The sequence below is a fragment of the Tasmannia lanceolata genome, unplaced genomic scaffold (assembly GCF_043159265.1).
Source record: "Tasmannia lanceolata isolate RefF3 unplaced genomic scaffold, GAP_Taslan_0.1 ptg000015l, whole genome shotgun sequence".
In the NCBI taxonomy this organism is placed as follows: Eukaryota; Viridiplantae; Streptophyta; class Magnoliopsida; order Canellales; family Winteraceae; genus Tasmannia; species Tasmannia lanceolata.
Genome location: NW_027518692.1, coordinates 35,931,478 through 35,958,343, shown reverse-complemented (window position 1 = coordinate 35,958,343; position 26,866 = coordinate 35,931,478). Strand labels below are relative to the sequence as shown.

At 38.2% G+C, this 26,866-nt stretch overlaps 2 protein-coding genes and 1 long non-coding RNA gene across 3 annotated transcripts; 1 reads left to right on the top strand and 2 right to left on the bottom strand.

Moving 5' to 3' along the window:
• The first annotated feature begins 1,184 nt into the window (after window positions 1-1,184).
• Window positions 1,185-5,838, top strand: LOC143846074 (cytochrome P450 734A1-like). The gene is made up of 5 exons (XM_077354482.1): window positions 1,185-1,476; window positions 2,053-2,276; window positions 2,746-2,990; window positions 3,575-3,971; window positions 5,050-5,838. Exons 1-5 carry the CDS (start codon window positions 1,200-1,202, stop codon window positions 5,524-5,526), a joined length of 1,620 nt encoding a protein of 539 aa, XP_077210597.1. The 5' UTR covers window positions 1,185-1,199; the 3' UTR covers window positions 5,527-5,838.
• A 3,666-nt stretch (window positions 5,839-9,504) lies between these two features.
• Window positions 9,505-15,783, bottom strand: LOC143846927 (uncharacterized). The gene is made up of 2 exons (XR_013234879.1): window positions 10,985-15,783; window positions 9,505-10,833 (listed from the first exon to the last, which is right to left on the bottom strand). It is a non-coding gene; the product is annotated as an uncharacterized LOC143846927 (long non-coding RNA).
• Window positions 15,784-21,289: 5,506 nt separating this feature from the next.
• Window positions 21,290-24,832, bottom strand: LOC143846925 (uncharacterized). The gene is made up of 3 exons (XM_077355542.1): window positions 24,562-24,832; window positions 23,276-23,702; window positions 21,290-22,382 (listed from the first exon to the last, which is right to left on the bottom strand). The coding sequence occupies exons 2-3, from the start codon at window positions 23,672-23,674 to the stop codon at window positions 21,531-21,533; spliced, it is 1,251 nt and encodes a 416-aa protein (XP_077211657.1). The 5' UTR covers window positions 23,675-23,702; window positions 24,562-24,832; the 3' UTR covers window positions 21,290-21,530.
• Window positions 24,833-26,866: the final 2,034 nt, after the last annotated feature.

Below are 26,866 nucleotides of genomic sequence, written 5' to 3'. Positions count from 1 at the left end.
ATCACAGCCACATTCTAAATGGGTCCACTAAAGTATGACTGATGTATTGTTCATGGCTTTTTTTTTTATGACATAGGGTATCTCCACCCCATTTTCAGGCGATACTAATCCCTACCGATGCGCGCAATCACCTGTAAACCACGTGCATCGGGTTTACTAAGGTGGGTTTGAACTCTCGTCAACTAGGGATCATACCATGACTTTAAGCCAAAGAGCCACACCCATCCGGGTTAATGATGACCAGTCTAAAGTCTATTAATCTAGGTGCTCACCTTAAGTGTTGCCAATTGTTCATCTTGTACGCATAAAGGGTACGTGTTTAAATTTAAACCATTTGCTTGGTCCTCATTCTATATCGGCCTTAGCCGAAAAATTCTCCTGGCTAGAAAAGATGATCTTGTCGTCCTAATAAATTTGGTGACCTAAATACTCAAAAAAAAAAAAAAAAAAGTGGGATTTGCTAGGGACTTTCGTGGAAAGGCAGTTTAGTGGTGGGCTGTTGCATGAGAGTGCAGCCACACATGCTCACATTTCAACAGTCTTGTCTTATTCATTTAATTCATCCTAGGTGGCTGTTTTCTCATGTAAAAGCCAGCCACGAAATGCCTTTCCGCGAAAGTCCCTAGCAAATACTAAAAAAAGGTTATGCATTTACCTTCTACAACTTGTCACTAGTGGAACACTGTTAGAATATGAGATCTTATGATATCTGAAAATCCTTATTTTATCAAACACTGAAGTAAAATACCCCCATTACTTTACCCTACTTGCTAGAATATAACATAAATTAATTTAAAAGTCAAAATCAATGCCCCCTTGGTGTATTAGCCTCATTAGAACACACCCTTTTGAAAAATACAAGGGTTTTAAATTCAGACAGCTAATATTCCCACTTCCATATTTTGTCAATGGCCCTATCACTTTGGGTTACACTTTTTGTACTTTTCAGATTGGATGCTGATAGCATCTTCAGTATTGTAAACCCGCCTTAAAAAGTGTAAAACAAGGTGAGTCGTGCCGTTATAAAAAATATGGACAATGACGAAGCATTTGTAGGGGCATATTCGTCATTCAAAAAGGACAAAATAAAAGATCCCTCCCATCGTTGACCCTTCACTGAATACACATCCACTTATGTTGTATAAAAGAAAGTGGAAAAGAAGAAAAGACAAGGTTAGTCTACAAGGTGTTTTTCAAGAATGGGAGATTTCTTCTACTACTGGTTTTATCTCTTCTCCGTATTTCTCTTCTACTTGTTAGTGTTAAAGGTGGCCGATTTTCTATGGTGGAGACCCAGAAAAATAGAACAGCATTTTGCAGAGCAAGGAATAAGAGGACCACCCTATTGTTTTTTCATTGGAAACATCAAAGAAATTGTTGAGTTGATGCTAAAAGCCTCTTCTCAACCCATGCCTCTCTCTCACAACATCCTCCCTAGAGTTCTCTCTTTCTACCACCATTGGAAGAAAATCTATGGTATCTCTCTCTGTCTCTTTCGTTTTTCTGTGTCTTTTTTTCTTGGTTTAGTTGGGTTTCTGTTTTTGAGTTTCTTTTTTCCTTTTATGGTTTTTCTTTTGAGAGATGTTTCGGTTTTATGGTTTTAAGCTTCTATATGGTGGACTGTTAATTAGCTTTTGTGTTTAGAGTATTTGCTTGTTTGGGTTCATATGAAGTTGGGTCTAGATGTTTTTTAATTAAGTTGTGGGTGAGGTGGCATGTGGGTGTTTCCATTATTCGTGTTTGTGGGTTATGAAAGATTATTTTGCATTTGGTTTTATTCTTCTTGAATCTTTTGGGATTGGATGTTGTTACTATTTAGAGGAGTGGATGGTGAATTTTTTTTTTCTTTTGGGTTTGAGTTTAGGAACTTAGGAAATGATTTTTGAAGTTGGTAGTTTGTCAACATCTCTTTCTTTCTACTCGGAGCTCCATTTTTTATTTATCGCGATACTCTTTCTAACCTTTTTTGTTTCCCTTCTTTTGCTTTATTCATTCACATGCTCTGATTTATTTGTATTAATGGGCTGTGATTGTCGTCGTGTTTGGTTACAGGTGCGACCTTTCTCATTTGGTTTGGACCCATAGCTCGTCTTACTGTCACTGACCCCGACCTCATCCGAGAAATCTTGGGTTCAAATTCCCAATTTTACGAGAAAAATGAGTCTCCAGCACTCATTCGACAACTCGAAGGTGATGGGTTGGTTAGCCTCAAAGGAGAGAAATGGGCTCACCACAGAAGAGTCATTAACCCAACCTTCCACATGGAAAATCTCAAAGTAAGTCCCAAAATTGGAAAAAACAGAACCTTTTTTACTTTCTTATAAAAGAAAGGCTACTGATAGTGGCGCCATTCAAAAAAAGAGGCTGCTGATATTGACACTACCATATTTTAATAATTGCACAACCAAAGCTTGTCTTTTCCTTTTCAATTGGCTTTTGACGGCTTTTAAGGAACTGTAATAACCTTCGGCAACTGATTAAATAATAAAAGAAGTTGAACAAGTGCAAATATCAAAACATGGTAGTGCCAACATCAGTAGCCAAAAAACACCAATTTTTGTTTATAAAATAAAAAACTTGTTTCTTTTTATAAAAAAAGTTTGACTTATTTTCATTCAAAATTAAAATCCATGATTCTTTTTCTTTTTTATTATTATTGTATATGCTATGTAGTTTAGTACCCCTTTAACTAACTTTAATGTTTGTTACACTTGGAATTTTGTTAATTGTTATACATTGAATTAGTTGTGGACACCAGTGATGGGACAGACTGTGGTTGAAATGGTAGAGAAGTGGTGGGCCATGTCCGGCGCCGGCAAGGTAGAGATCGACGTCTCAGATTGGTTCGAGAGCCTGACGGAAGATGTCATGGCAAGGATGGCGTTCGGAAGCAGCTGCTATCAAGATGGAAAGGCGGTTTTCCGGTTGCAAGACCAACAGATGGTTTTCGCTGCCGACGCCTATAGTAAGGTTTTCATCCCTGGGTACAGGTAAAAGCTGTTGGAAATTAGTTTCGTATTAGCTATTTGATTTGTCAATTTTATATTGTTCATATTATTGAACTGATCTGCTTACCCCAAAAGCTATACTAACATATCCTCTTTTTTGCGAATTCTACACGTTTAGATTCTGGTTGTTATCAAATTTACTTAGGCCACATTTGGATACCCACAAGATTTAGATTTGGATTTCTCACATTTGCAGTTGAGATTTGGAACTAGATCGGATCCTTAAATTTCCAAATCAGTTACAACAGTGAAAAAAACTGATTTTCAAATCTTTTCTGCGAGACATTATTTGGGGATCCATATTTGTGGCAATTACCTTCACCCCCGCTGCTCCTCGACCTTGCTGCAAGTCCCTCCCTCCCTCCCTCTCTCGTGCAACATGTGCATGATGATTGATGTATTTTGTATCCAAAACTCAAATCCAATTCCAAATACAAGAACATGAGGTATCCAAACGTGGCCTTATATAATTTTCCATTCTAAGCAAAAAATAATTTGAACACTAAAATAATGTTAAGATTACAAAAGATAAACTTAGTAGTTTTTTTGTTATGTTCTTATTTTAGATTCATCCCCACAAAAAAGAACATAAGCTCCTGGAGATTGGATAAAAAGATAAAAAAATCACTGGTGCAGCTGATCGGCCGGCGGAAAGAGAACTCCGGCGATGGGTCCGCAAAGGACTTACTAGGACTTATGATTAATGCAAATACTAATAAATCAGCGGAAAGAAGAACCAATAAGTCTCTCTCCTCAGCATTGAAGATCAGTGACCAAGACATGGTAGAGGAGTGCAAGACCTTCTTCTTTGCAGGGAAACAAACCACCTCCAATTTGCTGACGTGGACAACTGTACTATTAGCCATTCACCCAGAGTGGCAGGAGGTGGCACGTGAGGAGGTGTTCCAGTTGTGTGGGTCACGTGACATCCCCACCAAAGACGATATTGCTAAGCTTAAGAAGGTAAAGACGATGAGGCTCCTAACTCTTTCATGTGTTTGGTATGTTGTTGGAGCGACCGAAATGCCCATAGTTTTGTCTTTTGTGTCTTTAGGTGTAGCCCACTCTGTCAACAAAATCATAAGCATTATGTTCGTCCTTTCAATGTTCACTGTAACCATACAGGTTTAGTAGTACTAGAATATCAAAAGAAATGGACAGTGTGGTGTGGTCAGTAAAACTTGAAGAAATCTTGGGCACGGGTAATTTTGTCATAATAAAATTTTCACAAAGTATCAAGTAAATTAAGAGGAGTTTCTCTTAAGATTTTTTTTAGGGCGATGATAAATTCGCACCCCCTATAAGATAATTTGCATCCCTGTAACGTGAATTATGTGCAGGGGTGCAACTCGGGTCGGGATCGGGTTTAGGTTGAGAAAGTTGAACCAGAGTCGGGTTCGGGTTGACCCAGCCCGCATCAAAATCCGACTTTTTTTAAAATGATTTTTTTTACCATTTTTTATGTTTTGTTTTTATAGAACATAAAAATCTAACGGCAGTGATAAATTGACTACCAAATATCTTAAATCGATCAACTCCCAAATATCTTAAATTGACTCCCCATGGGGGATTTAAGATATTTGGGAGTCGATTTATCACTCCCCAAACCTAAAGGGCAAAAATATTAACATAATCGGGTCAACCCGACTCAACCCAACACGAATTGGGAAATCAGGTTGGGTTTGGGTTGAGATTTTTTTTGGGAGTTGAGAGTCGAGTTAGCCTTCATCAGGAGAGTAGGGTCGGGTTCGGGTTGACGCTTTAAAGTTTGGGGTTGGGTTTGGATTGGCTTCAACCGGACCTGAGTTGCACCCCTAATTATGTGGCAGACTTTAACATTTTTTGAAGTTTAAAGGGGTGCAAATTATCCTACAGGGGTGCGAATTTATCATTGCCCTTTTTTATTGTGACCAAAATACCCTTGAAAAGGCCCAATTGCTCCACCTTTGAAGAGGGGATTGTGATCCATTCTATTTCAAGGTGGCAATTCAATGATTAGGAAAATGAAAAAAATGAACTGATGGTATCTTTGTTGTTACAGTTGGGAATGATCTTGAATGAATCGCTGCGATTGTACCCTCCAGTGATAGCAACAATAAGGAGGGCCAAAGCTGACGTGGAGCTCGGAGTGTACAAGATCCCTTGTGGGACCGAGCTTTTGATACCGATACTGGCCGTCCATCATGACCCGGATCTGTGGGGTAGAGATGTGGCAGAATTCAATCCCGCCCGATTTGGTGAGGGGGTGGCCCGCGCCGCTCGGCATCCAATGGCGTTCATGCCCTTTGGGGTAGGCGCCCGCACATGCATTGGCCAAAACCTGGCCCTCTTGCAATCAAAGCTTACACTCGCTGTTATTTTGCAGCGTTTCTCTTTCCGTCTTTCTCCAAGTTATCTTCACGCACCCACTGTGTTGATGTTCCTCTACCCACAGTACAGGGCCCCTCTTGTCTTTCACAATTTGCAGGGCCCACCACCTTCTCCTTCTCAAGACACAGTGGGTCCTCCCGACTACTGACTATTTCTCAAGACACAGTGGGCCCACCACCTTCTCTTTCTATCTTCTTGCATGTATATGTAATTTATATGGGGCAGCGATATTCCCCCACTCTGATGGATATTTTGCCCCGCCCTTTAACAGATATCGTTAGGATATACAAAGGGGTGGAAGAGCCACCGTTAAGTCCAAAAGGCTTAAAAGTTAACGATTTCTGGTAAAGGGGGGGAAATATCCGTTAGAGGTGGGGAAAATATCACTGCCCATATGTTGCCTTCTCTGTCTACAATTTTGTAACCCTACACACTCATTAAATGCCCATGTTTGTTGTTAACTAAAATATCCCTCCCCCCCCCCCCCCCCCCCCCCCCTCTCTCTCACATGTCTTTTAAACCATTTTGATATATGTAGAAGTTTATATTTTGGTGTCTCTCGAGTGCACATCTCCATAGCTCATTCCCATAGTTTTATAAATTAGAAGGTTGGATATTTTTGCAACAATCCATTCAATTAGGACCAACAAGGCAACAAGTGATATCGGTGCGACTATATTTAGTGTTGGAAGAATAAATTCTGAGGGCTCGGATGGCAAGACATTGGCTGAGCCTTTGAACCTTCCCAAAACACTCTCATCCGCTCACATGCTTCCAAAATCGTGTGTGGGTGCGTGTGTGTATGGGGGTGGGGGGAGGGGGGTGTTACTCAGGGGCGCATGTTAGAGGGTACCCTTTCATGAAACAGTGTTAACGTTCTTTTTCACATAAAGGAGAGACATTTCCAACGCCCAAGGAAAGTAATATCCTTTGGGAGTTGTATTTTTTCACTTGTCTTGACTTTCATCTTTCAAAGCAAGATGGTTGTAATCCAACATGCATTGTTCCTCCTTTCTTTTTTCATGGGGTTTGATGTTGTATAGGCAAAGTTGCAAAAGAAAGCATTCCTCCTTTCAAGGTTGGGGATCTCCTTAGGGTTCTCAGGAGCTCTAAATGTGGTTGATGTGTTGATGGTCCCCATGAAGCATGTGGTAGAGGATCCTTTCTCTATCTCAAGAGCCTTTTGTTTTGTTAAATAAAAGCAAGCATGCCAGAATGCATGTGATCCTTCTCATACTATAATTATCCCAAGACCTAATTTTCTAATCCTTACCCACCACTTGGGCCATTGACATAGCCTCGCTCGCTACTTTGCCAACAGATGATGATGCATTAACGGCGATAATGACCTTCTTATCCTCTCTTAATACTGACGTTAACCTCAAAATTAAGACACAAGAAATTGTGACAGGCCTCAGGAGCTATTTTTTTAGCCTTTTCCTTACAAGTTTCTATCAGGATTTTGCCTGTTGGGAGGTCTTCTCCATCGTTTGTGGAACACAACAGGGATTTATAAGAGTTACTGTGTGTGGGCAGAGAAATAGATCATACTCATATCAATATTGCCATAAATTGTTAAAAAAATATTATTATTATTATTATATAGATTGATTATCCCGAATTAATATGAATTTAGGATCGGTACTCATCGGGGAGAATAGGTGATTGGAATGCAAAGCTTATATGGGCAGAGGAGGGATGGCATGGGAAACAGAAGGGAAGTGAAATTTCTATGTAACCGTTTGTCTTTGCTCTCTGGTGAGCCATCCATTTGATTTGTTTTGTCATATTGCTTATCCAAAACCCACTCTTCTTTTTATATTAAAGACTCTCTTGCTTTGTGCTTATCCCCATCTACACTCTCACAAGTAAAATTCTTTAATCTCTCCAAAGCTTGTTATTTCAAAAGAATTAATCAAAACAAAGACAAAACGTACTCAATCAGGCCAATTACGGTAGACTAAGCCTATATATTGGCATACCTTGTGAGTTGTGACTACGACACGTACAACTGTGTGAAGATTCTACTTCACAAGGGAGAGGTCAACTCGTTGAATACTATAACCCTTAAATGGCTTGGTTGCCACATGAACACTCGTTCACTCATCCCAAGTAATTCCTTAGATCCATGGTTTTAGCTGAGTCCCCTCTAATCAATCTAATACTAATTAAAACAGATTGTCTCCCTTTGTTGCTGTGAATGACAAAGCTACTGTTTGGTCTGCCCTTGATTCATGTCAAACTGTCGGAGTGTTGTAGAACAATGACCATCTCTCCATATGATTGGATGTTTCATGCCTCATATCTCCTCCACCACCACCACCATGCCAGGTGTTTGATCCCAGTTGCATTTCATTATTGGGGGGTCCATGCGTAATTAGCTGTATACAGATGTGTTAATTAATAGCTTTGTGTTTTACTTTCACATGGATACTCATAGTCTCTATTCTCATTTTTGGAAGATTGCCTGGCAGCACTTGTATGGCATTCAACTTTATCTAGGCAACTTAAATTTTATTAATATGAGAAAAGACCAGAGAGAGAGAGATGGCCACCTTACCCCCAAATCCAAGAGAAAACTAGACTTACAAGGAATGCTAGGAATTCTCAAAGCATCGTGTACTCCCAGACATCTTAAAACTTTATCTCTTCTAGTTTCAGAAGCATAGTTGGCCAAAGAGTCTGCAACTTGAATTGCTTCTCTATAAACATGAGAGATCCGTGGCTTTAACTCCAAGATAAGTGAAGGCTTTAACTCCTCTAATCAACTTAATCTAACTCATTTTAGATACTAAGACTCGTCTTATTTTTATAATGCCAAGAAATAAACCTAATCCCTTTCCACCTAATCAACAAATTCTCCATATTAAAGTCTAATTGTGTATTTGTCGTGACACCCAGAGGCCAAATGACCTCTTCTATCATATGCACGTGGATGACGTGTGACTATTAGTTAAGGTAAGGCCATCATCACATGGGAGAGCTTCAATCATCATGGGACCCTAATGAGACAGAGCTAAGCTAATATGGTGGGATGGCATAAATGTAGAGAACACATTTCTAGAATTTAAGCCACCAAACTGTTAATCTGACTGAACTTATAATATCATCAGAGTAATCATAATAAGAGCATATAACTGTAAAAGGGTATTCAATTGAATGTGGAGAATCACAAGAGCCTTTAGCAGTTCATTAGAAAAGTATAAATTTTTTTAAGAAAAAGGGTGTGGACATATCGATTCTATAACGTGGATACATAGCGGCCTATCACAACGAACCTACCTAAGACACGTTATACTTGGACTCAGATTGCCCTAAATAGCACTTAAACCACACTACTCACCCCTAAACCTTGCTTAAGAAGGGAAAGACCGTGTTAAAAGCCCATCCAGAGAAATTCAATCACCCAATTTTAGTCAATGAGTACCTTCATAGTGGATCCAGCCCCAGAACAAATTTGTCACATTTTAATGCTCGAATCACCCTATAAAGCTACATTAAATCCTAACCATCAGATTAGTTCTGTTGATCAAGCAATACCCACCCCACTCCCCCAAAAAAGAAATATCCCTTAATTAACCCTGAATCTCCTGATCTTATTCATTCTTTTCAGTTGTAAATGGCCTTCAGTTTTCTATTTTCACTCCCTACTAGTAATTTAGCTACCCTCATCCTACCTTAGCTTATTATGGAAATATAAAGAAAATCCTAAAATTTTCTATAGGTGTCCATTGATTTATTTTATTTTATTTTTAAATCCATTTGTCTCTTAAAATCTCAGTGCTTCTCTCCATGCTAAAACCACCTAGTTTCCCCTACAATTTCTTGGAACCAAGTCTGTCTCACTATTTTATAGCTTATCTAAGATTTAAGTTTCATATTTTGATGAAAATAACTTCAGATCATATGAAATTATAATCTCTACCAAACAGCAGATTAAGATTAGGCAACTGATATCCACGAGTGTAACGGTTTGATAATGGAACGAACTCACCCTGTTTTACATGTTTTAATAAGCTGTCAAAGGATGTTACAATTCCAAAAAAGTTCTCAGGCAGCCAATCAGAAAATGTAAAACAAAGTGAGTTCCTCCCATTATCAAAACATGGCTGGACTAAGATTATCCAATGCAAGAGGATGCCATTTTATTTGATTCACGGAAGGAGTGAGATATCATCAAGCATTCAGATCAAATCATACATAGAAAAAAATCAACAGATATAAATAAATGTAACAATCAACCGCTTCGACTTACATACGAAATCAACATCTTGATAACCTGGTTCAAAGATCCTAATGATATCCATTTCAAGCACTTGTATTCTTTTCATCTACACCATTCTTCGCGCTGCAAGCAACATTTGATTAATAATGCCCATGATTTTCAAAAGGAAATAACAACAAAACCTTTTTTTCCTTTATCAAAGCCAGGAATGCTCATCTGCAATGCATTTTTCCGCAGATGCAGAAAATCTGAAACATGACATGATCATTAAAACATTTGAACTGGACAATATTTCATACATAAAATGAATTTAGAACATTGGACAGTAATGAGAATTTGATGTTGATGTCAAAGGAATCACATAATCAAAATAGTAGGTGAGCAAATGTAAGGGGATTCCAGATAAACAAGTAGCCCACCCTGAAAAAGAGAACAACAGAGTTGACATCTAGAGATAAATTACCTTGGAAGTATCATTTGTCTGAGACTTCTAGACTTGAAATGTGAAGAAAAGATCCAGTTGAAGATTTTGAGAAGCATGGCTCCATAAACCATTGCTACGTGTTATGGACTTGAACAGGGTCATCCCTTTGTTAAGATGCTGGATTTTTCCACATGAGGTTTATCTAGTATGCTAATTTCTGGTCATATTACAACGAGATTGCAGGCCAGCTGCAATTACAAACTAAAACTACTGTTTTACCCAAACAATTACAATCTCATATTGCTTATAAATTGAAGGCCCTGTTCGTTTAAGATTTTGATCAACGATTGTGAGTGCCAAACTGATTATTGGACTCAAAATTATGTTTAAATTTGAGTCCAATAATTGGTTTGGCACAATCGGTTGCCATAATCTTAAACGAACAGGGCAAAAGCAATATGCACTAATGATGCAACAATTATAATGTCATAAGTGATAAATGGGGGCAACTACGATGTTACTACTAATTATACCACCTGTGATTGCCATCCTGCTGCCGGGGTGGGAAGGAAGGGGGGGGTGTTGAGCTGATCTCATGGTGTTCTTGCATTGAGCTCCTTTTCTGATCATGAACTTGGCAGAGTATAAAAAGTAGCAAGCCCCAACAAAACTTTAACCACTTCAATTCAGTACAAAAGACATGGCATTTTTAATACCTAGAGAGAATCCAAGATTCCAGCATACCAGAATAATCATTCTTATGATCCTCATTAAATTGAAAACTCCTTCAGAAACACTGTTGATATCTGCAAATTAAGTAAAGAAATGCAACAAGGTTGATAGAAACTCAAAACATTCTACTGGAGAAATAAATTAGTCAGCGGAACATCAATCCGGCCTAATGCGACCTTACTTAATCTGGTAGGCAAAAATTTTAAAAAAATATATAAATCCTACCAATTAATTGGTTGGTCCCTGAGAACCTAAGAGGGACACAAATATCTGTAGACCTTGAGTGCTTCAATATCCCTGAAATCATCAATCCTAGCATGATATATATATAATAAAAAAAGCAGCACTTTAGGAATCAGAATAGGCCTCTAGTCAAGTCAATGCAGTCAGAATATAGGGGAAAACTAAACAGGAATGGTAGACTAAGAGAGAATCATGAAGTTCAAGAATGAGCATCTCCATTAGGGTTTCCTATCGAAGTTAGTACTTCAATGCATAATAGACAAATTTCCAAATCACAGCTGGTTCAAAAGGACCAATGGCATTGCTTTACGTCATTTAATGACAACTATCATTGAAAGAAAAAGACAGAGGCATGACAAATCAAATAAACATAAGAATGCCAATAACCTTCATGAAGTTTTTTTTTTTAATAGTAATAACCTTCACAAAGTTAAAAAGAATCTAACAATAAAATCCATGAACATGGATTTTGCAGAATACATGCCAGACGAAGAAGGCAGCAACACTTGAATTTCATGCATTTGAGCAAGACACGGATATCGCAGAAAACATGCCAGACGAAGAAGGCAGCAACACTTGAATTTCATGCATTTGAGCAAGACACAGCCACTCAATCATTCGAACAAGGCAGAAAATAAACAGGAAACAGATATGAGTAAATTGTATACAAGTTGAAACACTAATTATCTTCGAATCTGTACAAGAAAAAGTTTTGAACCTTTCAGTCACAACAATGCTACTATTCCTCCTTTTAACCACTATTCCTTCATTTTACCACCGAAAGAGTTCTAACTTCACTAGAACTCCCAATCATGAAAACACAAGGAACCTCTTGGGTTTCAGTGGCACAAGGGAAAGAAAACCCTACATCTTGGTCCCAAATTCAGAATGGCTCTGTTCAGTTGCTTCATTTGACTGGGAAAGTGCAGGAATTTGACGTGACAAATGAAAAGGAAAAACTATGAGATGGGTGTTTAGTTGTAGGGAAACTGTAGAGAAAATAGACAGAAAAGCTGTAATGCCTCGACCCTTCACCATCAATATTTCATGAATATATATACATATAAATATATACATATAAATATATATATATATATATATACATACATATATTTTTATTTTTTACTTTTAAAATTTCTATTTTATTTAATAAAAATTACTGACTCCATGAATCCTAATTTTGGGGGTTTGCCAAATCTGACACCTCGAATCCATGTCGGATCCCGACACGCGAATCCAAATCCATGCAACACAGATGTATGTGAATGGTGAACTTCACCTGGCTCATGGATCTAGTGGTTGGAGAGAGAGAGAGAGAGAGAGAGACCTAATTTCTAATCTAGACTGATAATACCACAAAAAAATAGTCCGACAGACCTGCTTCGAACTTTAAACAATTTAAATCAATTTAGGAAACTAGAATTTAGTAGCTGTCCAAAAAAAATGAGAAATAGCTACTTCCAAAACAATAAAAAAAAATTCTAAAACAAGACTCTTTACCTTCTAGACGAAGCTGACCCTTCAACTCTTACCCCAACTACAAGTCATCAAGCCAAACTCAAAAACTCCTCAATATGGAAACTTTCCAAAGTGGAAGCTTCCAGAGTCTACCCATCAAAACATCCTAAATTTTGGGCTCTTCAGAAAATTTCTAAGATCCAGATCCACAAATGATTTACCAAAGATATTTAAATTCACAATGCTGAAATTTTATAAGTTTCTGAATTGGGTGGACCCGGTGCTGATGTTAGCATGCATCAGGATGTCATCATGTATCATCAGCACAACACCTTTCCTTTCTGGGCCCTCCTTGCTTGCCCCTACTAATGTATGTTTGAAATCCTTGGGTGTGTGCGTGCGTGTGTGGGTGGGGGGTGTTGTTCCACAGTTGTATTTGCATCAGCATCAGATCGCAAATTCGCAATCACTACAAAGTAAGAAAGATGCACAAATTCCAATTGGGATTGACTAGGACAGTAGAAGCTGAAACATCGACAAGAATTAAAACATTATTCATATGAAGTGAGAATTATGCCATGCAGTATTGTCTAGCCGTTAAAAGTTAATAACCATGTTGGCTCACTAAACTTCCCAAAGTAGGAACACTAAGCTTATTTACAAAAGCATATATTGCTTCCACCTTAAAAACCTAGTATTACAAGAAGAGTGTCCTGACGCTTCATCCAAACATCATGATAACAGCGAGCCTATTTTTTGCATCCTCTTGGATGAGGGCTAGATTTTTAAGGTGAAGAAGGTGGCCACGGTGGAAAGGGTCTCACTGAGCATTGTGTTGATCAGACTTCAAATGTAAGCTTTGGTGCTTACAAATTCATTATGATTCTACCATTTCTAGGTTTCAGTGACCATAGGAGGCATTGATAAGGCACGGAACAAGATCCCAAGGACGATACTGCTTGAAAAACATAAAGAGGGAGTTGAGACTTGAGCATGAGGAAGGGAAACATAAAAAGTCGACGGTTCCTGGATCAAAGAGACACCGTGCTAAATAGTAAATTTGTTAGGTGTAAATGTTATTTGAGGTTAAATGTGTAGAAGAAATACCTTTTTCATGAACATTGGATTCTTCACAAGAGCAACAGTAGATAAGAGTGGAAGTAGCAGTTTCATTCTCTCCAATGATGGCATTGACATTACAAGGCTAAAAGGCAAAAAAAAACAAAGACTTAGTGGAGGCACCGGTTGAGAGCAGGGATCAAGATATCTGCATCGGTCACCAGTATTTTACCTCGACGAAAAAAAATGTGAATGGTTGATGTCTTCATTGATGTATTCACAAAATTCTGCTCAATGGGGACATTTTCTTCACAAACTGTTTGTGAATATGTTATTTTACAACTCTACTTGATGGTGATATTATTCTTTAGCAAGAGAAGAAACAGGGATGGTAACTCGACCAAAAAACTCTCAACATTTTGTGAATCCGACTTCAATCCATCAATTCACCGGCGGACTTGAAAAGCCACCTACAGACGCTTTACACCCAATCATTCCTGATAATGTCTTACTGCGGCTGCTGGCAATGAGTTAGCCGATGCTTATTGGACACCTTGAGACATTTGTCAAAACCGTACAAGTCAACAAGTTACGTGCAATTATTCTTTTCTTTCAATGTCTCGCATAGTCGCATGTACTACACCCTTCTGTTATTAATTGTTTCTAGTAATTTGTATTGCTTCTTTACATATACCTTTTCTTTTTGTGTCACATTGTCATTTTCAGATCCAACATTTGCTACTACTAATTGCAGAGCAATGTGAACCAAAAGTAATAAAGAAGAAGGCACTGAGAAAGAGAAAAAAAGGAAGGTAGGAAGAGGAAAGCAAAAGGCTTCTAGTCTTTTACTAGAATGATGTCTGATTAATCAGAAAGGAGCCCTACGCTGGGAGGGGGTGTGATTTATGGGGATGATAAAGCATCTGAACGATGTAGAAAAGTTAGATCAGGACAGGGCACAATAAGTCCAAGGGAAGAGATGAAAATACAGCTGGAATAAAAGCGTCTTCCCAATTATAAGAAGTTTTCCATTTCAAAAAAATAAATAAATGTGTCTTCCCATGGATTATAAGCAAACTCTACATCAATTTTTCGCCCGTTCAATGAAATGATAAATTGATTTTCATTAAAAAATAATTAAAAACTGAAAGATAAATTGATAGGTGTAACTGAAATTTTTGGACGAAACCAAAGGAGTAAATGCTAAATTAGAGTTTATGGAGAACTACTTTGGAATCCAAATGTTTTAGACTGAGTAGGACTAACACAGAATATTTCTTCATGAATTTTTTTTCTAAAGGATTCATTTAGCTGACCCCAACTAGTTTGGGACAAAGGCTTTGTTGAGTTGAGTTGAGTTGAGGACTAAGACAGAATATATGGAATGCAACTTTAGTAATGTAAGGAGGCGGGACGAGGATGTAGTGAATATGACTGGACAAGAGGTACCTAAGAAGGCTATTTTTCGCTATCTTGGTTCAATTCTACATAAGGAAGGAGAGATTGAAGAAGATGTTAACCATAGAATAAGAACAAGTTGGTTGAAGTGGAAGCTTGCCTCAGGAGTTCTGTGCGACCGTAAAATCCCTACCAAGTTGAAGGGAAAGTTTTATAAAACAGTTGTGAGGCCAGTCATGCTGTACGGCTCAGAATGTATGGCCACCAAGAAGCAGCATGTGCATAAGATGAGTATAGCGACGATGCGAATGCTTAGATGGATGTGCGGCCACACAAGGTTAGATAGAATTAAAAATGAAGACATCCGTAAAAGAGGTGGGGGTGGCACCAATTGCGGAGAAGATGAGAGAGCACCGCTTAAGATGGTTTGGACATATCCAATGTAGGCCTTTGGATGCTCCGGTGAGAAGAGGCGACTCATGCCAAATTGATGGAGTAAAAAGAGGTAGGGGCAGACCGAAAACAACTTGGGTAGAAACAGTGAGGAAAGACTTGATAGCGAGGAACATAACATAGAACATGACCCTGGATAGGATAGAATGGAAGAAAAAGATCCACGTAGAAGAACCCAACTAGAACCAGGATTAGAGACGGGCAGATTCCTTTTACCTTCTTCATGAATTTTTTTCTAAAGGATTCATTCAGCCGACCCCAACTAGGTTGGGACAAAAGCTTTGTTGAGTTGAGACTGAATTTTTTGGAGCTATGGAATGATATCTCAGAGGCTGAAGAAATATAGAGTACAAGCATAGTTGTCAACCTGTGACTCAACTCAAGACTCGATTTCTTAATTTTATGACTCATGACTTGTAAGAGTTTTTTACAAGAACAGAAATTTAGTTGAAAAAAAAAGATATATATATATATATATATATATATCAAAAGATAAAAAAATAGAACCCAATAGTACATAGATAAAGCACTAAGCCAAAAATATAAATAGCTATATGCTTGTAACTTGCATGCACAAAAATAATTAAGTTCTGGTGTTGGAGGGCTATGTTGTGATTCTTGTGGCTCTGTTATATGGGCGTATTCTGGGCCGACTGGGATATGTGACGCCAATGAGGTGAAAACTGAGGGCTGTACATCAAGGTATTAAGCGGATTGACAGAAATCTGCTTAATAAGTTTATTGTGGAGGGTGATTCGAAGAATGTGATACGCTAGCTTCGTGGATCATCGATTCCACCATGGAGGTTTCTTGCTTTCTTTTATGAGATCTCCGATTTACTTTCGGGATCATCCATTGTATTCAGGCATGTGAAGAGACCCGCAAATGGCGAAGCGGATTCCTTAGCTAGGTCTGGAGTTGGGACTAGTGGTTTGACTTTTTGCCTTCATGAGTTTATTGTACTAAATTTTGTCTATTTCTTGTGTAATTCTGATGGACTACCTCGGTCTTCCTTTATTTTATGAATCTTCTTTTGCCTCTTAAAAAAAAAATTAAGTTCTGGTTGGAGCTTAATCATGGGTGAAAACCCTTCCTTACGTTAGATTTATATCTGCCAATGATTTATGGTATGGTTGGAAGCAGATTTGTGGTGGTTCAGGCCAAGAACCTAAGATTGTCAAGACCGGGAGCCTTCTTGCACATGGTTTCTTGAAGCTAAACTTTGATGGGTCTAGCATGGGAATCATGGTCCTGCTAGAATTGGGGGAGTCTTGAGGGATGAATTTGGAGGTATGAAATGGGTTTTTGCGGGTCCAATTGTAGCCGCAGATGCTAATGGAGCTAGAGTGCGTGCTATCTACCAAGGAATAAGGTATCTTGAAAGTGAAGATTTGAATAAGGTAGTGGTAGAAGGAGACTCGCTCAATGGGATGTGATGGCTTAGTGGCTCTCATTCCTTCCCTTGGAGATTTGTCTCTTTCTTCAATGAGATCCAAGACAGGGTGGGGGACGCATCGATTTCTTTACATCATGTTAGGCGGTCAGTTAATGGTGTGGCTGACAGTTTAGCTAGAGATGGTATCTCTAGAGAGTAGAGCTATTTCACTTCGTTCCTTCTTGACCCTTGCAGTGGGGCTTCTTGCTATCTTTCTTTTGCTTTTTATGTCTCTTTATTTGTATAGACCTCCTTGGCCTTTTTCCCATTTAATGCAATTGCCTACCATTCAAAAAAATATAATAATTAAGTTATAAGTTATAAATTCCAAATTCCAAGTTTACAACCATTAAAACAAGAAAGCCCAGGCCAGTGACTCGACTTCACTCGCAAGAGTCTTAGTTTTTTTACTCGACTCACAACGACTCGTAAGAGTCACTAGACGACTCATAAAGTCTTCAACAGAGGCGAGTCACCGATGCGACTCGCCTCGAAAGTCCAGCGACTCAAGAGTCGACTCGTACGACTCATAAGAGTTTGACAACTATGAGAAAAAGATACCTGCCAAGCTTAAGCTGCAAACCAAGGATGAATTGGGCATTGACTCCCATTTGCATTTATAAAGTGGAAGAGGCATATGAAGTAGCCCTGCAAATAGAATAAAACTGAATAGACAGGTTGCTATTCAGAAGAGTCAGAAGCCAACAAACCTAGCAGAAGATCAAACAAATGGATTACATCAAATTTAGTTGGAACTGGTTAACATCAAAATTATAGGAAGTGATCAATCAAATACATTCAGCATTGCTCCTAAATGCTTGAAGTGTAAAGAAACAAGCATATGGCACATGTTTGCATTTCAGGAAAAATCATTTATTGAGGCTCTGTTTCTTTCGACGTAAAATGAGTGCAAAAAAACAGAGCCGGCAAAAATTCTTTCTTTCGAATTTTTTTAATTTCCACAACTTAGACGGAAATGATATGGTTATGATTTATTTAGAGAGGTATCAAAATAAATTGAATATCACTATAAATAAAACTTGAATTCAGTAGTTTAAGTTACCTTTTTCATGTGTAATCAAACAATGGAAAGGCAGGAAATTCTGAAAAGGTCTTTATTTTCCAAACTTTTCAATGTCCCATAAATAAAACTTGAACAGTGGTTGTTTAAGTTACTTTTTTCATGTGTAATCAAACCATAGAAAAGTGGGAAATTATCTTTAAAAAACTAGAAAAGCAGGAAATTTCTTTCATTAAGAACTCCCATCTGTTGCAAGGATGTTGGAGATGCTTGAAGGGGGTTATATAAAGAAGGATGGGGAAGACAGAAGAGTTCGGATCTAGAATACTTTTGGAGAATTCTCTGTCAAATCATTCTATCATAAATTAGTGACTAGCCCAATGTCCTCCAAGATAGCCAGGGTGTGGACTATTCTATACCCTCCAAGAGTTTGCTTTTTTTGGTTGGGCAACCTGAGGGAAAGAATTCAGACGGTGCATTTTCTTAGGAAAAGGATGATCCTCGTTACCGATCACTGCTCCCTTTGTATTTTGTATTGAAGCGAAGGAATCGGTCAATCACTTATTCATTCACTGCAAGTTTGCTGGAGGTCTACGGTGTAAACGGTTAACCAGATTTGGCATCTCTTTGGTATTTCCATAATCTCTCATAGATCTGTTATCAGGATGGACGGCTAACCCATGGAAAGAAAAAAAGTAAAGCCTTGTGGAATCTTTCCCTCCTAGCACCTTTTTGGGTGATTTGGAAGGAGAGAAATGCTAGGGTCTTGACAGGTAGAGCTAAGAGTGCATCCTACTTGTTCGCTAAAGTGATCGTTCTATCGATATCATGGGCAAAATCTCTTCCTTTATTCAATTTTGTGTCGGCATATGGTCTTTGGGAAAGATGGGAGGAAATATGCAAAAGTGTGGAGGTGAAACAAAAGATTGTCCAAAATTGGAAGCCCTCTCCATCGGGCTTCTTAAAACAAAACTTTGATGGCTCGAGTTTAGGGAATCCAGGCCCAGCTGGAGTGGGTGTGTCTTGAGAAATGAGTTTGGAGAGGTTCTTTGGGCCTTTGCGGGGGCCCATTGGAACGGCGGATGCTACAGAAGCGGAGGTGCGTGCAGTTCATCAAGGTTTGGAGCTTGTTTCAAAAATTAATCTCAATAAGGTAGTGGTAGAAGGCGATTCATCTAATGTTATCCGGTGGCTCAAAGGTCCTCAAAAACCACCATGGAGATTTGATAGGTGGTTTGATGAATTATTTGATTGGGTGAGTCCTATGGAGATTGTGTTTCTTCAAGCGCGGCGTTCCGCCAATCAGGTGGCGGATAGTCTAGCTAGAGAAGTATTCAAGGATTCTTTAGCTCTCTTCGATTCTCTACTGTCGTGACCTTTTTTTATCTCGTTTTATTTTTGTTGTATTCTCCTCCTTGTTGTACTTAGACCATCTCATTCTTTTTATTAATATATCTAGCTATCATTTTCAAAAAAAAATATAGAAAAGAAGAAAACTCTGAAACAGTCTTTTGTTTCCAAACTTTTCCAGATAATCCCTACAATCCAAACAGGGACTTAGAGTTCCCCCAAGAAAACCTTAAGTGTTGATTTTTGTGCTTCTATCTTACACATGTGATGCCCTTTTGGGATGAGACCATGTGGGTCGCCTCGTGATGTTCTGCAAGATAAGCGGTCTAGATTTCACATACATGCCTCCTATGTCTCCCTGTAAGACCAAAAATTGCATTTTATCATTGATCTTGAAATTCCAGCACCGACATTTCCATCAAGGAAATTCCTGCAAATGTGATTTCTTTGGGCAACAGTAACCATTAGGGAGGCCAATGGAGTAAACTCATGGAAGAGTTATATTTCTTCTCAGCTTCTCCAATAATGTAATTTCTTCTTCGTTATTCAATCATTCACTTTGGAATATGAAACTTGTAGGGATATTATAATTAGAACTGGTGTTCACACTTTGCCTTCGTTAAATTATGTTCACTCTCATATTTGATCCATAAGCTTCTTAAAATTCAAATCTACTAAATTCAAATCAAATTCTTCTAGACCATACACTGAGCTTCCAAAGATTTCTTATATTTTTATATTATGGACATGAATCTTAACTCCTTTTTCTGAGATGAAATGTGTCATCGATAATAACAGTAATCCAAGCAGCAATTCATAACATCAATTCTACATGTCAAAACCAACGAAAGACACAGTGGTGATCTAGGTTGATAATAACAATGTAATGTACATAGACTACGACAAATATCAATAAGTAAGAAATATACAGTGCATTAATGAGAATGTTTTTAAATGAAACCTTACAAGCATCTCCATATGAGGACATTCAAAAGCAGATCTTTTTCAATGTTAAGGTTTACTGCATTTAGCACAACAGTCTCAAAGTGGGCCTCAATAGAAGAAACTAAATAAATTAGCAATACCAATTGATCTTCATAAGTTGACTTATTTGCAGGGAATTGAACGCAAATATTGCCATACTGTCTACAGCAAAAAGAGGTAACAAACCCCACCATCATCTCTAGGCCCTTGGAAGCGAGGTGTGCAAGCCTCCAACTTCAGCCCTGGAAAATGCAGGGGAAGCATCAATAATATCCTCAATACAAAACAATCGCTACAGTACCAAATGGCATGGAGGAAATCAAACATTTGATAATGGATCCAGCACAGCATGTTTATGGAGAAATAAAGAGCACGGATACCCTGCTCATTACTCAATGGATTCCAAAATCAAGTAATGCTGTGAATTCAACTGAGATTGATCGGGTGAAAAAACAAAAAGGAAAAGCAAAAAAGGCATAATCATGATTCAATTGTCTTTGGCTATACAAATACATCCTTAATATCATTGACTCATTGAGGCTCAAAGTGGCATCTGGAAGTCCCCACAACCAACCATTAGGATAAAGTCTTACATCCCAACTGTTGTTAGTCTTACATAAAGCATCTCATTCTTACAAACCAAAGAAGCCATAATGTTTGTCACAATGAGTAGATGAACGATGATAGAATTGTAAAGGATGCTTGCAGAAAGCATGATAATTGGCCATCATTATGAAGCTTATGTAGAGAAAGGAGATGGCACATGCCCTTAAATTCCTTTGAGCAATTCTTGTGTATGGAAGCATTACATATGTTTTTATTTTTTTTGAATGGTATTACAGATTACATATGTTTTTATGATCACAACATTTTCTGGTTCTGAAGCAGCATAGAAATGAGAGTTTATTAGGCATTAAAAGGCCACATAAGTTGGTCTTTCAGATCAACAGCTTCTCAATCAATGAAGGTTTTATTGGTAAGCACTAGTTAAATTGTTAGCTTCTGGTACGCATTGCTTAAAAGGATTGCTTTCAATAAATGAATAGATATCCCACCATCTTTAGTTGGAAATGCTTACACAGTACAAACCAATACAGATTTACAAAATAGAACAGAAAAATAAAATGATGACGCATGGATGCCTTAAAGGCCAGGAGGGTATTATTTCATTAATTTGAAAGAGTTTATGATACAGATTTTCAGAGCCACCGTAATACACTGTTTAGACCACTCACAGATCGAATACTCAAAATAGAAGCTGCAGATCATAAAATTTCATTCTGCTTCTTACAACGCGGTGAGAAAGCAAAGTAAACCATATTCTACTGGATGAGAAAAATTGCTAGGATAACCTGGAAATTACTTCAAGGCTAATTAATAGGAAGGTCTGCTTCTGCAGAAACTAAGTGCCTAAGCTCCAACAAATGTTCATCATTTGAAATGTGGAGTGTAAGGCGGAGATTTGTCATCATTGCTTCTTGTTCCCAACTTAAGGGCCCAGAAGCATACAATGCCTCCATGGTGGAACGATAGGCATGCAACTCTAATCTATGGACTTCTGCTGCCAGATCCTCATTTGTAGGAAAAGAGGATTTTCTTCCATATTTAAACTCATTGGAAGAATTGGCATCATCACAAGGACTATCTGTATCCTGACTAAGATCTTTCATAGAAGAATAAGGTAACTTATAAGGACCACAGGCAGTGCTACTACAACTAGCAACGGAGCATGTACTGCTCTCAGCGTCATTGAGTTCTAAACCTCTTGGGAAAAAACATCTCACATCATCAGTATTTGGTTTTTCTCTCCCCACGTCCATTTCATGAAATCCAGTTTTTCTGTTGTTAATGGAAGCATGCATGTATTTTTCACCCAGCATTGTTTGTGGCGAAGCAACAGCATCTACCTTTTCTGGTAAGGCAGATCGATGGCCAGGAACCAGTCGCTGACGTCTACCCTCTTTATCAATTGCCCTTACTTTTTGGCCACTTCCCACATGCATCTCAACATGGGACGAGCAGAACAGAGAGCTTCTCTTCAATCCTCTAGAGCAAATCCTGATGGGCTCCTGGAAATCATTGTCTTTCTCCACAGGGTGATGGACATCTCCAGCAGATGCGTCCACCTTTACATCTGGCAGCAGCATCTGGCAGTTAGATTTTGGGTAATGCCTTGTTGTTGACAGTCTGTTACATTTTTCATCTTCACAATTTCGGGAATCCTGCGTGGACATGCAAAAGAAATCAGTCAAATGCAGGAAGTTCAAAGTCAGAAATCTATTTCTTAGCTTGTATTCATAGCATCAAAGGAGAAATGCATTATATAACTAAAAGAGCTTGAAGGAGTACAGAAGCATGTATTAAAAAGATCAGCTCCTTGGCAAAAGATCACGAACGATATAACCTCAACGACTCAATTAAAGACCAGCCAAGAAAGGTCCTGGATGTTTAAGCAGTGCTTAAGGAAAGAAAGACAACCATGGGACAAAACAGAAGCTATATATATATATATATATATATATATATGTGTGTGTGTGTGTGTGTGTGTGTGTGTGTGTGTGTGTGAGAATAGTGTTCGCTTATATAACTTATCTGAGCAGCTGCTTCAAAAACTCATGTGGCCCACATTTTTGGGGTGATCCAAAGCATTCATTTGAAAGGCCCTTCCATGGATAGGGTGTGTTCCAAAAATCAGCCCTATAAGATCATCCTAACCCAATCAAAGGTGGGAGGGAAAATGGACAGACTGTTTCTGACCATTTTTTCCCTCCACAAATGGCAGGGTTAGGATGATCCTAAAAGGCTGCTTTTTGGTACACACCCTATCCATGGAAGGGCTTTCCAAATGAATGCTTTGGATCACCCCAAAAATGTGGGGCCACATGAGTTTTTGAATCGGCTGCTCAGATCAGCTATCTGAGCAACTTAGCACTGCTTTAATAGCAAAAAGATAGCAATCAGGCAATTTTTATTATAAGTACTTATAAAAATTAAAACCATATACGATAGCAAGACCAATAACACAATGATCCCATACTTCCAGGAGCTTCATGTGTATAAGGGCAAGTCATCCTAGAGCATTAGTATGAAATAAGAAGCAAAGTCAAATAATTACCTTCCCGATCATGACCCATTGATTATCGTGCCATGATTTCCGCAGCCTAAGATCAGATTTGTGGACCCTGAATTCCCGGGATGATCCAAGGAGTCTAACCAAAATGTAATGCCCACCCATCACCTCTGAGACTTCTGCGATTTTCCAAGAATTAGCATCATACACCTCAACAATGTTACCAGGCACCCAATTCTCCTCACTTCCCACAGGAGGACAAGGCCTGATGGCCTTCCTGGGCACTCTTTCCATGATTGGGGCATCTGTCATATCTGGAGATATGTCATACCTAACAGTGTAATTATGCCCGTTTCCTGAGACAATTTCAGCACACCACCAAGAGCCAGAAGGCACCCCCCTCCTGTTCAAGACCTCTACTTTAGTTCCTTTATTGAATCTCATGATGGCTGTAATACCAAAACCTCCAACCCTGGGGAGGAAGGACAAAAAAAGGTTATGGACTGAGCAAATACAAATCCAACACGAAATAAAGAAATAATCAAATAACCCAAGAACCAAATACTCAAATAAATTTAACCAGAGATGACCAGTGATAAGTAATCCAGAATCTGTCCAACAACTGCCTTAACGAGATATCAAAAAAGAAAAAGCAATATCAAGCGCTGAATCAATCATCAGAGACTGAAAGTTGCAGAAGTATGTTATAGGCATAAACCACAAAAAAATACTGAAAAAAAAATAGTAAATAATAAGAAACTAAACATAGGATCATCAACAATTTTCTCTTTTCAAAAAGGCCACTGGAAATCTATTAGAAAAGTTACAAAATAAATCTATCAATAACAAATAAAAATTGAAAAAAAAAAAATCAAAATCAAAATCAAAACCCTAGAATAATATATGCGCCATACACAATCAAGTAGATTCACTCCATATTGCAGAAGAAACACAGTAATCTAATTTCCAACAAATAAACCAATAATAATCCTTAAAATCTTCAAAATCATCTCAAAAATTAAAATCCCCAAAGAAAATCCTAATATGGAAAACGATCCTTGGTCGCAAATCTACCAAAAATTAAGTAATATTCTCATCAAAAATCATAAATCAACAGAAAAAAAAAAAAAAAAAAAAACTTTAACGTGAAAATAAATTAGAATCCCAAATCAACAGCATGAACACAACATTACTCAAAAGAAAATGGGGAAAATGGTAGAAACCCTATGGGAAGTTGAATATCAGCATACAAATAGATAGATCAAAGCACTGGAAACAGATCAAACTACAGAACAGATAAAAATATAATGGCTAAAATAAATTACACTGACCCTCTCTCTCGGAATTTGATTGCTCCCACCTCTAATTGCGAGATGAAAATAGGGGTTTTATGCTCTCTCTCTCTCTCTCTCTGATGAAGAATCTGAATGCTGTAAAATACGAGATTTATATGAACGAGGAGAAACAGGAGAGGATATTAAATCAGATTGTGAGGTATGATCCCCTTTTTATTTTTGGTAACTCTTAAAAGTACGCATGGGCACAGTAGGGCACTCCTCCCTACCTTTTCGGGTTGGGAAACCCAAGGCGGTTGTTACTTGTTAGTTGGACTTGATTCGGATTTGCATTGGATAAAATTTGATGATATAACAAATGATATCAACACAGCCGTGTTTTAATAATTGCACTCACTCTTCTTGTCTTTTATTATTTAAACGACTGTCGAAGGTTGTTACAGATCCCAAAAGCTCTTACAAGCATGGTTTTAAATTTTGACCGAAATCCGAAATTTCAGGTTTCGGTGAAGACCGAAATTGAAATCCATAATAACCGAAACGTTACATTATTTTCACCCAAATCGGTCGAAATTTAAGGAAATCAACAAAAAATCTCTTTTTCTTTTGGTTTGCTATTTAATATTTTCCTGAAATTTCGGTAATTTCAGCCAAAATTTGGTATGAGATAAAATATTGCTTTTTATTGTTTCGTTGGATTTCGGACGAAATGTCGGTCTGAAACGAAATTTGAATCCATGCTTACAAGCCAATTAAGAAAGAAAATACAAGCTGAGTTAGTGTAATTATTAAAAATGGTTGTGCTGATATCATCTCCCTTTGTGTAATAGGCTTTTTTTATTTTTATGGTGGGAAATGTTATCAGCACAACCATGTTTTTATAATTGCAGAAATGCAGCATATCTTTTATTTTCTAATTGGCATCTTGGAGCTTTTTGGGAACAGTAATGAACTTTGACAGCTCTTTAAATATAGAAGATAAGATGTGTTTGTGAAAATATCAAAACATTGTTGTGCTGATAACATTTGAAGATGAAGGTGAAGCTGACAAATAGCTATTTTGCCCTTAGAAAAATATTTTCCGGATTTGTCTAGACAATTTTTTGCAACTCCTCTTTTTCAAGAGATAATAGCCACCTCATAGCTGAATTTGTCTTATTCACTTAATTCGTATTAGGTGGCACTCCTCACCTGAAAAAAGAGAGGCTGCAAAATCGATTTTGTGAAAATGCTAGTCATTCGAATATTTTCCAATGGGTAGCTTGGTCACTTATATATATTCAAATGGGTATTGATAAATCCGACACATAATTTTCCCATGCCACCCTCCTGTGGTTGTTTTTTTTTAACCGGTAGATATTTATTAGAAGGAAAAGAAAACCATGACCAAGATGATCAGTGGACAAGAAAACATAACAAAAACCCAGAGGAAAAAAGATAAATAACAACTCAACGAGGAAGGTAATAAAAAAAACTCCAAAACCTCTCTACCCGATTCTAATCGGGCTAGGCTCTTCCGTTCGCTGACCTCCTAGCGTGATGAAAGCTGACAATATGGTCATCAATCTTATACCGAATCTCAGCAAGGAACTCATAAAATCTCCAGGAGTGAGAAGATGGGCCTTCCAACCATCTAATGACGTTTTGAGAATCCCCTTCCACTACCAGATCGTGCAAATCATTTTCCAACAACAATCTTATACCTTGGAGGATAACACTCATCACTTCTTCTACATTTGAATCTGTAATCCTATCGGACCCGAGAAATCCCACTATGTGATGCCATTCTCATGTCTAAGAACACCCTATTCCCAATGGACATGGATTGCCCAAACTGGAGCCCTCAAAATTTATCACACGGGGTCAGGGGGAGACCATATAGGGGCTACAACTTCTTTCTCCTTCCCTACTACTACAAATCTCCTTCTAAGTCCTTTTTTTGAATCTCAGGCTGAATAGAGTGAAAACTCAGGCAAAGCTGTAGCCCATGAAACAACTAGACATATGATTTTGTAGAAATATACAGAGGCACTTTTGACCATGTCATTGAATATGCGAGCGTTTTGTTCTTCCCATACCACACAGATGAGAGCCACGAGGGCAAGGAGCAAAGTTCCAACTATTCGAAAGATCTGGGATGTGAGCTGGAAAGACCCAAGAAATCCCAAAACAATCCAGGATCTTACTCCGGATCTAGCTCGCATACCTACGATGAATTAGCATACGGTCCGCAGACTCTCCCTCTTCCACACATATGGTCCACAAACATGGTTTAAAATTTCGGTTTCGGTACCGGTTTCGGATTCCTGAAATTGCCGAATTTTATTTTGGCCGAAATTTG

Coding starts and splice junctions, on each gene's coding strand:
- LOC143846074 (XM_077354482.1), top strand. CDS start 1,200: ATGGGAGATTTCTTCTACTACTGGTTTTATCTCTTCTCCGTATTTCTC. Junction 1,477..2,052: donor CCATTGGAAGAAAATCTATG/GTATCTCTCTCT, acceptor GTTTGGTTACAG/GTGCGACCTTTCTCATTTGG. Junction 2,991..3,574: donor GTTTTCATCCCTGGGTACAG/GTAAAAGCTGTT, acceptor TTCTTATTTTAG/ATTCATCCCCACAAAAAAGA.
- LOC143846925 (XM_077355542.1), bottom strand. CDS start 23,674: ATGAGATTCAATAAAGGAACTAAAGTAGAGGTCTTGAACAGGAGGGGG. Junction 22,383..23,275: donor AATGGGTCATGATCGGGAAG/GTAATTATTTGA, acceptor ATGTCCACGCAG/GATTCCCGAAATTGTGAAGA.